The sequence below is a fragment of the Mixophyes fleayi genome, chromosome 9 (genome assembly GCF_038048845.1).
Source record: "Mixophyes fleayi isolate aMixFle1 chromosome 9, aMixFle1.hap1, whole genome shotgun sequence".
Classification (NCBI taxonomy): domain Eukaryota; kingdom Metazoa; phylum Chordata; class Amphibia; order Anura; family Limnodynastidae; genus Mixophyes; species Mixophyes fleayi.
The window spans coordinates 91,078,668-91,092,149 of NC_134410.1; the positions used below are offsets into that span (position 1 = coordinate 91,078,668).

The 13,482-nt window shown below is 39.4% G+C and overlaps 1 protein-coding gene across 3 annotated transcripts in view; it reads left to right on the plus strand.

Moving 5' to 3' along the window:
* Window positions 1-13,482, plus strand: part of DRP2 (dystrophin related protein 2) — a 280,136-nt gene that overhangs the window by 108,338 nt on the left and 158,316 nt on the right. For 2 of the 3 annotated variants that reach the window (XM_075184671.1, XM_075184672.1), the window contains exons 12-13: window positions 9,331-9,467; window positions 10,557-10,622. In XM_075184671.1, coding sequence (XP_075040772.1) covers window positions 9,331-9,467; window positions 10,557-10,622 — 203 coding nt within the window. Of the gene's footprint in view, window positions 1-9,330; window positions 9,472-10,556; window positions 10,623-13,482 lie in introns of those variants that run through there. The other variant, XM_075184673.1, reaches the window with a different exon arrangement.

Below are 13,482 nucleotides of genomic sequence, written 5' to 3' on the forward strand. Positions count from 1 at the left end.
AGATGAGGTCTTACCAATGATTTATACAGTGGCAAAATTACACTGTCTTCCCTTGCATCTATGCCCCTTTTTATGCATGCCAATACTTTGTTTGCCCTTGCAGCTGCTGCTTGACATTGAGCACTATTGCTAAGTCTACTGTCTACGAGCACTCCCAAATCCTTTTCCATTATAAATTCTCCCAAATTAATTCCATTTAATTTATAGATTGCGTTCTTGTTTTTGATCCCTGAATGCATAACCTTACATTTATCTGTGTTAAACCTCATATTCCATTTAGCCGCCCAATCCTCCAGTTTATTTAAGTCCCTCTGTAGAGAAGCTACATATTGCTCTGATTTTATTACCTTACAGAGTTTAGTGTCATCTGCAAAAATAGAAACTTTACTCTCTAAACCATCACCAAGGTCATTAATAAATATATTAAAAAGGAGTGGTCCCAGCACGGAACCTTGAGGAACTCCACTTAAGACCTTTGACCAATTAGAAAATGTTCCATTTATCACAACTCTCTGTTCCCTATTATCTAACCAGTTTTCGATCCAAGTACAAATTTTGATTTCTAGACCCAATTCCCTTATTTTGTAAACCAACCTCTTGTGTGGCACTGTATCAAAGGCCTTTGCAAAATCTAAGTAGACCACATCTACTGTCCTGCCCTGGTCTAAGTTCCCACTAACTTCCTCGTAGAAACTAATTAGATTAGTTTGACATGACCTATCCCTCACAAATCCATGTTGATTCCCACTAATAATTTTATTGCGTACCAAGTAATCCTGAATACTGTCCCTTAAAATACCTTCCAGTAGTTTCCCCACTATTGATGTCAGGCTTACAGGTCTATAGTTCTCTGGTTGTGATCTCGTCCCCTTTTTAAACAATGGCACCACATCTGCTATTCGCCAATCCCTTGGTACTGAGCCTGATGAGATTGAATCTCTGAAAATTAAGAATAGCGGTCTAGCTATTTCCGAGTTTAATTCCATAAGGACCCTTGGGTGTATGCCATCTGGACCTGGAGCTTTATTTATCTTAATATTCTTCAGTCGCCTTTGGACTTCTTCCTCTGACAACCAAGTATTAATTAATGGCATGGTTTCATTTCCATTTTTATGTATTACTCCTGCCATTTGTTCCTCTCTGGTAAATACTGAAGAAAAGAACGTGTTTAATATCTCTGCTTTTTCCTTAGTATCATTTATCAATTCACCCATCTCACTTCTTAGTGGTCCTATATTATCTTTTTTAATCCTTTTGCCATTTATATACTTAAAAAACTTTTTGGGGTTTGTCTTACTTTCTTTTGCAACGTGCCTTTCATTTTCTAATTTAGCCAATCTAATTTCCTTTTTGCATGTTTTATTACATTCCTTGTACCTATGGAAGGACTCCTCTGACCCTTCAGACTTAAACAATTTAAATGCATGCTTCTTCCTTTGCATTTCTTCTCTTACCTTTTTATTTAGCCACATTGGTTTAGACTTAATTCTTTTACATTTATTTCCCATAGGAATGAACTTATACGTGTATGTTTCCAACAACATTTTAAAGACAGCCCACATTTCTTCCGTATTTTTTCCTTCAAAGGCTTTGTCCCAGTCTATGCTCTTTATAGACTCCTTTAGCATATTAAAATTTGCCTTTTTAAAGTTTAAAGTCCTAGTTGATCCCTTATACTGTTGTTTCTGGAAACTAATTTCAAATGAGACCATATTATGATCACTGTTTCCCAAGTGCTCCTTTACTTGAATATTTGATATTACGTCTACATTGTTTGTTATTACTAGGTCCAGTATAGTCCGGTTCCTAGTTGGTTCCTCAACTAATTGGGACATGTAATGGTCTTTTAGCGTGCTCAGAAACCTATTTCCCCTAGCTGTACCGCAGGTCTCAGTACTCCAATCAATGTCCGGATAATTAAAATCCCCCATAATTAAAATTTGACCTAGTTGTGTAGCCTTTTCAATTTGCTGTAGAAGTTGGGCTTCCTCAATCGTACTAATATCTGGCGGTTTATAGCATATCCCTATCAGAAACTTCTCTGAACTTTTTCCTCCGCTGGATATTTCCACCCACAATGCCTCTATATTATCACCAATATTCTCATATATAACTTCCTGAATACTTGGTTTTAATTCTGGCTTAATATAAAGACATACTCCTCCTCCCCTTTTATTTACCCTATCCCTCCTGAAGAGAGAATAGCCTTCCAAGTTGACTGCCCAGTCATGTGTATCATCCCACCAGGTCTCAGTAATACCTATAATATCATACTGCTCATTCATTGCTACTAGTTCTAACTCCCCCATTTTACCTGTCAGGCTTCTTGCATTTGCAAGCATACACTTAAGTCTATTGGCTCCCTTAGGTATTTCTTTTTGCTTTAAAAAGGGCCGCTCCTTATCGGCTATGCTTCCCTTTCCCCCCTCTCCACCCTCTTTACTCTTGTTAAATTCCTCCTTACTACTCTCAATGTCTATCCCATAAATACTTGCTTGCCCCTCCCCCCCGGAGCCTAGTTTAAAATCTCCTCCAACCTTCTAACCATCCTCTCCCCTAGCACTGCAGCCCCCTCCTCATTCAGGTGCAATCCATCACGACAATAAAGATGGCAACTGACCGAGAAATCAGCCCAGTGCTCTAAGAATCCAAAACCCTCCTTCCTACACCAATCTTTTAGCCACGCATTAACCTCCCTAATCTCCCGCTGCCTCCCTGGACTAGCGCGTGGCACAGGTAGTATTTCCGAAAATACTACCTTGGATGTCCTTGCCTTAAGTTTGCGACCTATGTCCCTGAAATCATTCTTTAGGACACCCCTTCTTCCTCTAACTCGGTCATTGGTGCCAACATGCACCAAAACCGCTGGGTCATTCCCAGCCCCTCCCAACAATCTGTCCACCCGATCCGCAATATGCCGAGCCCGAGCACCCGGGAGACAACACACTGTTCGGCATGCACGGTCCCGGTAACAGATTGCCCTATCTACCTTCCTAATAATTGAATCCCCTACCACCACAATCTGCCTGGGTGCCTGAGTAACTTTGGTCCCCTCTGTGCTGGAGAGACCATTCCCCTGGTTGCTAGAGGAAGCAGTGTCATCCAACTCTACCAATTCTGAACTGCCTTCCACAGTATCTTCATCCAATCTGGCAAATCTGCTGGGATTGCCTAGCTCAGAACTGGCCTGCCTCTTCCTCCCTCTGCTACCCCTTTCACTGACATCTTCTAGCACCATAAAGTCCTTTGACAACTTTGATGTATGGAAATACAAGTGGCTTCTAATTGACTAATTTTTCAAAGTAGGAGTGTTTTATCCTTTATAATACATGAGTTGTAGTTTTTGTCCCATTTCTTCACCAGCACCTTCTTTGGCTGACTTTAATGGTGCAGCCATTGAAGCTGGGGTATTCTGAAGGCAACAAATTTGTCATCTATGGTTGTGCACTGCTCCATGTTTTGTTTTCTGCTCTATCTCAGACTCTTCCTCACTCACCAATAACAACTATACACTACTAGGATCAAGTCCAGGGGGCATCCGAGTACCCAGTGAACAGTGTGGTTCTGAGAAAGGTGGCTGCTAATGGTGAAAACATCTTGCACCATAGGTTCTGTATAGAGGTTATTAGTTGCTAATTATGTGGTTTATAACATTAACTCCAGGCACAACAAACAGGCTCTACATTATGGATCCTACTCAAGCCTTGGCTAATCATGTTCAATCCCCAAATGATGAGCGACTGCCCATGCACAGGAAGAATATCCATGGCTTACCATTCACAATTCTTGCATAAACTGGTCCCATGGACAGATTACTTTCTGAAGTGAATCCTGTTGTCAGTCTTGCTTCTCTTTATCCATACATTTGATTAGTTAATTGGAGGCTAAACTTCCAGTTCAGTATACCTCTTATGCTGATATTTTCAGCAAACAATCCGCAGACACCCTTCCACCACGTCGAACCTTCAACTGCGTTATTGAGCTAATTCCCGGATCCAAGCTACCTAAGGGATGTTTGTGACAGGATGGACCGCCTATGCCACCCTGTCTGCTGTTGCTGGGAACCGCCTGGGCTTACATTTCCACCGTTCCCTTTCGTTATCCCAAATGTGCCCTCTTGCCGCAGTGGGAGGGGCTTAAAAATACTGCCACCACTGGACTCCTTACCGGCATCCAATACCGGGTTTCTTCTGTGTAACTGACGCTGATAATGTACACCTTGCTGGTGTACCTGGGCTAGTACTCCTGACCTCTTCTGATTGATCAGGGTTGCATGGATGGATCCCCCCTGGCCTATCACACTGGCCAGAGTTGCTGAGTAGCGGGCAGACTGCTGGTACTGGAGAAAGCTGGGTCCAAACCTCAGAAACAGCCAGGAACGGATTAGAATTTGGGACTAATCTGTAGCTCACAGGATAGAGAAGTTTCCAAGCAGGTCTTTGAAGCAAGTGATGTTTATTTGCTCACACTGGTTGAAGCTACCATGATGAAGCAAGAAAGAACAATTTTCAATACAAGACAGGGCACTTTATACTGATTTGAACACAGCCCCACAGGCTATTTTTAGAATCAGGATGCAATTTGTTTAACCAAACATGGATTTACATGCAGTGCAAAGCTAACAATATTTACACTTCTCTTTTATGTGCTAAAACTTGATGTTTGCATTGTCTGAGATCCAGTAACGCTAGACAGCCAGGCAGCGAAGTGACAGGTTTTTGTCACTTCACATAAAGACTTACCTAACATTTCCTGCTATCAGCAAACATACTTCCTTTAGCACAGACTAACACTTGCATACAATGACACTTGCATACAACACACATCCCAATGTGACACGATAAGTGTCTTTCAAATTATACATTAGTGACTGCACCTCTGATTGAGATACAATTCTACAATAAATTATTGCTACATGATCCAGCCCCAAATAAGTTATTTATCAGTGATCCAGTCACAATGTTTATTTTTCACTCTCTCCTCTAGAACTTAAAGCTGCAAAGATGTATATTTCTGAAAACCTTAAAAAGGGATTCATTATATCTCCAGTTGGGACTGGTCTGTTCTTTGTCCACAAAAAATATGAGGGACTCTGACCTTGCATTGATTACCGAGGGCTTAATCAGATAGCTGAAAAACCAGTACCCATTACCCCTAATCACGGACTTGTTAAGGCAAGCAGTTATATACTCCAAAGTCGACAAAGGGGCATATAAATTTGTTTGGATAAAGGAGGGTGGGACAAGTGAAAAACAGCATTTAACACGCATATGGGGCATTACAAATATATGGTAATTTCTTTTGGGCTAAGTAACCAGGGCTTATTAATGAAGTCTTAATCGATGTCTTGAACAAGTTCATCATCGTTTACCTGGATGACATTTTAATTTACTCTAGCTCTATTTTCATTGTTTTCATGTGTATCAAGTACTCCAGAAGCTTTGAGAGAATCATCTGTTCGCCAAATTAGAGAAAGGTGAGTTCAAAGTTTCTGAGGTAACCTGTAACCTTTTTGGGCTATATCATCTCGACTGGTGGGTTCTCCATGGATCAATTTTAAATTTAAAGCTATACAAGAAATGGGTACAGCCCACCAACCTAAAAGCATTACAGCAATCCCTTGGGTTCGCAAAATATTATTGGAAATTTATGCAAGGATTCTCCTCATTTGCAGCTCCATTAGCTATTCTAACCAAAAAGGAGGCAGACCCAAACATCTGGCTTCCGGAAGCCACCAACTCTTTTATTAACTTAAAAGAAGCATTCTGTACAAGTCCAGTCCTCATCCATCCAGATTTAAAAGAACCTTTCTTTATTGACGTTGATGCATTAGATATCGGGGGTTGTGCAAATCTTTCTCAGAAAAATTCTACAGATCACAAGATGCACCTTTGTGCTTATTTCCCCTGAAAGTTTACGGTGGCAGAGAGTCATTATAATGAGGTGAATCATGAGCTGCTGGCAGTTAAATGGGCTAGAGAGTAGTGGCACCATTGGTTGGAAGCAAGCATGTGGTCACAATTTTTACTGATCATAAGAACCTTGACTATATAGAATCTGCAAAAAGGCTCAACTTCTGACAGGCTTGTTGGTCATTGTTTTCCTCCAGATTTTCATCCATTATCACTTACCGACCTGGAACGAAAAATGTGATGGCAGATGCCCTGTCTAGAAGTTTTAGGCCTTATCAAACTGGTCCATTACCTCCAGATCCTATTGTCAGGATTATCGGGTTCTTGACTAGGGACTTATCCACTCACTTACAACAAGGACAAAAATGGGCTCCACCCCAGACTCCCCATTCCAAATAATTTATACCCAGGGAACTAAGATCTAAAGTTCTTCAGGAAGCCCACGACAAAAAATCCGGCCACCCTGGAGTTAGCAAAACATTTCAGTTGGTGTCCAAATTTCTTTGGTGGTCTCAACTCCACAAAGATGTGCAAAGCTTTATCCAGTCATGTCCAGTCTGCAAACAAGTGTAGCACCCCCTTCTAGAACCACTACCTATCCATAAAATTCCTTGGACTCATATCAAAATGGACTTAATATTTGATCTCCCATTGTCCAAACATTTCAATACCATCTGGGCTGTGGTAGATTATAGTGTCAGATAGGGGTAGACAGTTCGTAGCAACCTTTTGGAAGGCCTTCTGTAACACCTTAGAAACTGAACTTTCAATCTTGTCAGCATACCATCCACAGTCTAATGGCTAGACTGAACAGATCAATCAGGTAATGGACCAGTATCTCAGTTGCTATATCTCCCAATTTCACAACAACTGGGCGGATTACATCCGTGGGCAGAGTTGGCTTACAATAATTTCCCTCATTCAGCATCCAAGATATCTCCCTTCTTTTGCACTACTGGCCTTCATCCTCAAGTCTTCTCATTTTTTCCTGTCACAACATCTGAGACAGACAACTTAGGAATTACTGTCACCAGATTAAAGACAGTTAGAGATAAATTTCAAGATGCTCTATCTAGAGCCCAAACCAAGGCAAATACTTAAGCCATCCTGTTGAGAGTTCAGTGACCCCTTCCTCAAGTGTTACGTTTTTGGTGCATTGTGTTTTGTTTTCTGCTCTATCTCAGAAATCCATTCCAGATTTTGATGAATATCAGAGGTACTGTGTGTCTGTTGCTGAGCTGCTATTGAGAATTCCACATTGCAGCTGATTACCAAACTCTTGCTAGATTCACTGCTTATTACTTAACAGCTGAGCAGTCATCACTCTCTGCTCATATGCTTTCTACCCAGCGGCTGATCAGTCACACTTGCTACTCACATGATTTCTACCCAGCAGCTGATTGGCCAAGACCTGCATAAATACCCTCAATGCCATTATTGCCTTGCTGGTATTAGATGTACCCAGTCTAGTTCCTGCATCTTTATCCTGAGATTTGACTATCATCTGCTGCTGGATTTCTGTGTTTGACCTTGGCTTTGTTTACTAGATCTTGCTGTTGGATCTCTGCCTGCCATTGTGCTCCTGACCTGTTTATTGACTTCATATAACCGTCCTGTCATTTGACCTAGCTTGCATATTAACCATTATATTTTGTGTGCTGTCTTATTTTGTCTGTGCGTTGCTCCATAGTAGTGAGTCTCCAGGACCTCACTCACAACCAATAGCAACTATACACTATTAGGATCAAGTCCAGGGAGCATCTGAGTACCAGTGAACACTGTGGTTCCTGGAAAGGTGGCTGCTAATGGTGAAAAACATCTCGCACCTTAGATTCTGTATAGAGGTTAATAGTTGCTGATTGTGGGGTTCATAACATTCACATCATGTTAGCAGCCTGGAAATTAGTTTCATCACGGAACTACCATAGAGTGTGGAAAACCTAATTCCTGTGGTTTCCACATTTCAGAAATCCATCTTTCTAGTTTTCTGTCCTTTCTACAGGGGGGACTGGATGCGGGGCTTAGTTCGCTGAAAGTGCAGGTCTCTGCACTATTTATTTTCAATGCATTTGGTGGTCATTCTGGTACAGACCTTCCTGCCAGGGTTGGTGTTTATTCAACGGTCTTATATGCCACCTGTTGTGCTGTGGAACCTCAAACCGGTGATGTCTGCTATTGAAGTCCATTGATTTGAGGTGGTTGAGCAGAAAATTGGTTTTAATTCTAGCCATTGCTTCAGTACAATGTGTTTCTAAATTGGGGGTTCTTTCCTGCCGCTTCTTCTTCCTGATCATTCATGTCGACAGAGTGGTCTTGCAGTGCGTACCTTCCTTCCAGTCGAAGGTTGAGTTTTCATCTGAACCAAGAGATTGTCCTTCCTGTGTTTCTGCCATCCATTTCTGCTGCTGATCTGGAGGGCCTGTCTTTGATGGATGTGGTGCAAGCTCTCTGAGTGCTTCCTGGGCTGCACGGAACAGGGCTTCAGCTTTGCAGAGCGACTACCTGGTCCTCTGCTCATACATTTGTAAAGTTTTACTACTTTCAGGTTTTTGCAACAAGGGATGCCGGATGAAAAGGTCTGTGTTCAGGTTTGGCTGAGTGTACCCTCCCTAGGGGCAGCTTTTGAATGTCCAATAGTAGCAGTGTCCCCCAAATAGAATGACAGAGAAAGTGGGATCTTTGTACTTACTGTTCATTCCTTTTCTCTGCATTATTCTGGGGAACACTGCGTTCCCACCCCAATGACCTGTGTTCTGGTTTGATTGTTGCACTGTGTTGTTGAGTTTCTGTTGTTAATCTTATTGGTGATTTTTGCCAATGGAGTGTGAGAGTTGGGTTAAAAAAGGCTTATATGCTACAAGATAAAAAATCTACAGATTTCATATAAGCTCATTTATCTGGTACCATAGCCACTAGTTGAACCACCATCTCACCATCTCAAATATTGATCCTACTGAATACTCTAGAGCAGTCAGATGGATATCCAAAAACACATTTAGCTACATTATTGGTTGGATGATCACTCATCTCATAAGACCAGGTTTAACTGCAATATCTTCCAATCTGCTAGGCCATGACTGATTACATAATAAAATATTAAGTATTAAGGTTTGTGCCCCTTTTATATTATGTGTGAGAATGGGAATATAACATAAGTAATTGCTGGTTAGTTGTATTCACAATTATAGCATTTTTTTTAAAATGAATATGCAGTTTTCTGTTTTATGGGCTAAAGGAGGCAAAAAATTCCACAGCTATAATATGTTTGATTTATTGATGTGAACAAAATTTGAAAAAATATTTTAAAGTTATGACACTTGAATACATATTTTAATTTGGCTATATTATGTTAGCTTTTCTCTGCTATTGTACAATTTTTTTTTAAGTTACTGCAATTACATTTCCATTTTGTTTGTAGACAACCTCGGGAGAGAAAATGAGGGATTTTGCTACCACTCTCAAGAATAAATTTAGAACTCGTCAGTACTTTAGCAAACACCCACAGCGGGGCTATCTACCTGTGCAATCTGTGCTTGAAGCTGAAGTTATTGAAACGTGAGACTTTGATCATCCTAATTACGATTCCTAGGAATAATACAAGATATTATGTATTTTTATCAACTATATGTACACTTTAAATGTATATTTTAATATAACATTAATTAAAACTGTTTATCTGATAGGAATGTAATTTTATAACAGACACATACATTTTTAATTATAACCTTTGTGTAAATGTATAGTAAAACCAAATGATCAAGTGCTTGCCCTGTAGATAAAAAAATAGTGATAATAGTGGAATGTTTTTTAAGATAAAAATAATAATTATAAATCTTTTAAGGATCTAAGGCCTCTTCATTTGGTAGTTTACAAATGAAATATATATATATATATATATATATATATATATATATATATATATATATATATATGGCAATGCACAAGCCTTCTGAAATGCAAGCAGGGTAGTGAGACTATTAAATTAACATTAAATATAAACAACTTTATAGTGAACAAGCATTTGTCAGTTAGCACAAATTATTCAGTAACTGTTAAATGTCAGGTTATCAGTTGATATAAGATGTGAGTCACCACCATTATTTAATATATTAATTGTTGTCAGTTCAGACGTTATGATAACTAGACATAAATCCTAAATTTTCTCCCCATTTGTAAAGTTTAGAATTTTTCCCTAAATTTAAATTACCATGTTTTTCTCTGATTTCTTGTCTTGTACTCCACTTTTAAATTTTGCAACTTTAATATCAATTACGCTAGTGATGAGCAACAGATGATCCTAGGGGCCGCATGTGGTCCTCTGACCTTTCATTTGGGCCTCCAGCTTCTTCCTCCTTTATTGTCAGATTTGTTTGTTATAGCTTGTAACACTTGTTAAAAGTGCCTGCTGATATGTTATTACTGATAGGTGTCTCTTTCTTTCATTTATTGTTTGAACTTATTACAGAGATTAATAGTAATATGCGGCCCTTTTTAGGGTCAGAGGGCAGCTTTTGCCGTCCTTAAAGTGTATGATGTTGCCTATCTATGCATTATGTTGTGGTCATGACAGCAAAACATGTCACATTCAATTGTCTATTTTATATCTATCCTTCCATTTAAATATACTCTTTTCCTATATTTCAGACCATTATCTTCTCCAATGCTTCCACATGCTGACACACATTCAAGAATAGAGCACTTTGCTAGCAGGTATGTACATGAGTGTACTAAGGAATGCCTTTTTGTTTTTGCTGGGAGGTTTTGGCATCATTTTTGTGTATGCAAGAGTATGAAAACATTACCATTAACAGTACTGCAGATATCATATATCTGTTTTTTGTTGTTTTGTGAGTTAATACTTTGTATTTTACCTAAATTGTTATATTGACTAATGTTTCATTGATGAAATTTATAACTGATTGTTACAAATAGAGGTTAGAAATTAATATTAATAAGTCTGGCCACCTAAAAAATAATAAAACAAATGGACTTTCATGACACATATATTGATAACAAGAGAGTTTGGGGAAGACTTTATAGCCCTAATAAAAAACTTTTGCAATAAACTACTAACATCAATATCAACTAATGGTATTTGTGGAAAACCCTTGGAATTGACAAGGTGAACCGCCCAATGTCCTCTCTCCTTCTTAATTTGTCTTTAGACCCCATAAAAAATGGCCACTGTTGTAAGACATCCTGATGAGGACAGAATCTATCAACATTTCTGCATTAGAAAGCTGCCTAGCTGGCAGTCTGCAGAGAAATGATGCAAGCAGAGTACCACATTGGTGCAGCACTGCACCTGGTTGAAAGATAAACAGGTGTCACAAGATAATAGTATACAGTTTGCTTTAACGTATATGGTTTGGAAGTGTCTTTTCCCACAGCAGACTGACAGGGTGTGTCTGAACTCAGAGCAGCTGATCAGAACTCCTTTTTAAAGGAAAGGTGGGAGTGTCACCTGCCCATCAAGCAAGGCTGTGGGAGGATTGTCAGGTATAAAAAACTGTTTCATTGTTCAGGGTGACCAATGCTAGAAAAGCTGCATTTGTTGTCTCTGGGAGTGAAATTATGTTGTTTTCCAACTCTTCCTTTCCAAAACCATAACAGTATTGTTGCCTAAAATGAGGCCCCAGGCGCAAAAAGTAAAGTGTGGGTACTGACCTTGTTTTAAATATTGAAAGGATAAATAGATGTATTAGATGCTGCAATACAGTAACCAATATAAAGGTTATAAATAGAATAGAAATGCAACTTATTGCGTGCATGTATAAAACCAAATTTGACACAAGGGTTGCAACCCGTTACAGTAGTGTAAACAATTCTATTGTATATCCAAAAAATGTCATCAAAATAGTATTGTAGGAGGGCATAAACAAGGTACAACATAAGAAGCAAAATTGGGATATACCCCCCAGTAAGTAGCAGTCTCTATGCACAGTAGGCAAAAAAATCAATTATGGATAACAAAAAAAGTCTGTATATGCTTCAACCGTATGGAACCTCTTTAAAATATTAAAAACAAACAGAATATCTCCTAATTGCCGCAACACCTATAGAAGGTTGCCAATCTCTTCAATATGCAAATTCAACAAGTTAATAGGGTTCGCCAGAAGGAGTAGTGATTAAATAACCATAATTATGTTGGTATATAAAATGTATCTATTAGGCTGGCAGATCTTATAAATATACCACATTTATTGATAAATAAAATACATATGATTCATACCATCCATATATACAATCAAAAAAAACAATTAGTCCAAAGTGTGATGGCTACTTCAGTGGATATAAGCAGATAAATCCACAGTAAGTGATATAGAAGACGATCTAGTCACAATGTTTAAGAGGAAACGTATTCCGTAAATCCAAATGGCTAAAGGTATTGGTGAAAGCAAATCCACTGAATTGTTGTGGTACCAGGACGAATCAGACGAGAGACTTACCCCTAGCAGGGCTGCAAATGTTCCAATCTCCTTTAGACCCCTCCTTGGATAGCCGCGGTGTGTAAAGCCGTCTTGAGTGGTTTCCTTGGGAACGAGATGTCCACGGCTGTAATGCGCATGAACATGTGGTAGATGTACAAAAAATTCCCTTCTCTATGCTGTATTGATAGAACAGCAGTTTGAATGAACAGAGTGCTTGTAGTCCATGTTCCCTCTAAGCTGAGCAATCTGGAAAGGAAAGAGTTAAAAGGTCACTCTAATGAGGGCTCCACCCGAAAGATTTGCATTCACAATCTGCAGGATGTTTCCTAGTAAGATACAGGTTTAACTCTATAATTTCCAGATTGCACAGCTTAGAGGGAACACTGCTTGTAGTGTTTTCAAAGTTTGTAATATCCTTCGCCTTTGGGCTAAGTCAGGGACCTATATCTACACATGGCGGCATTATTTTAGCCTATACCACCTCTGTTGGATGCCTATTTCACCTATCCACTACTTATTTTTCCTCGGATGTCCTCTAAACCTAGTAACCTTCATTTACAGCACAATGGTAGTCGTTATTGTGACTACAACAATATAGACAACAGTTAAACTGAATGAAAATGCCAATTGTTGTAATGTACACATGTAGAAAATAGAGACTAACTGAAATACTTACAGAGAAGATTTCCGGCAAGCTTGGTATAAAAGCCGACAGCAGAACAAGCTGGCACTGTGAAGAACGTCATTTAAATTGGCAACAGTTACATTCTGCGATTAATGGGGCATTGCGATGACCCGGCGCCTGTACAATGTCTAAGCCTTAATAAAAAGTTTAACTGTTGTCTGCATTTTTTAAGTCGCAATAACGTACCCCACCCTTCCAGCGCATGTCTTTTTCTAACATATCTCCACTGCCCACCAGCTTTTTAGATCACTAGCAACCCCCCCATATTTTCTATTACATTCACCCCACCCGCCGACCAACATTTCTCCCACATGTGACCACAGTTCTTCTCACGTCACCAACTTGCGCTTCAGCTTTTCACATGAATATCACCCCTGCGCTCCAACTTCTCTTATATATTACCCCTAATGCACTAGCTTTTCTCATACATGTCCCCACTCCACCAGCTTTTCTC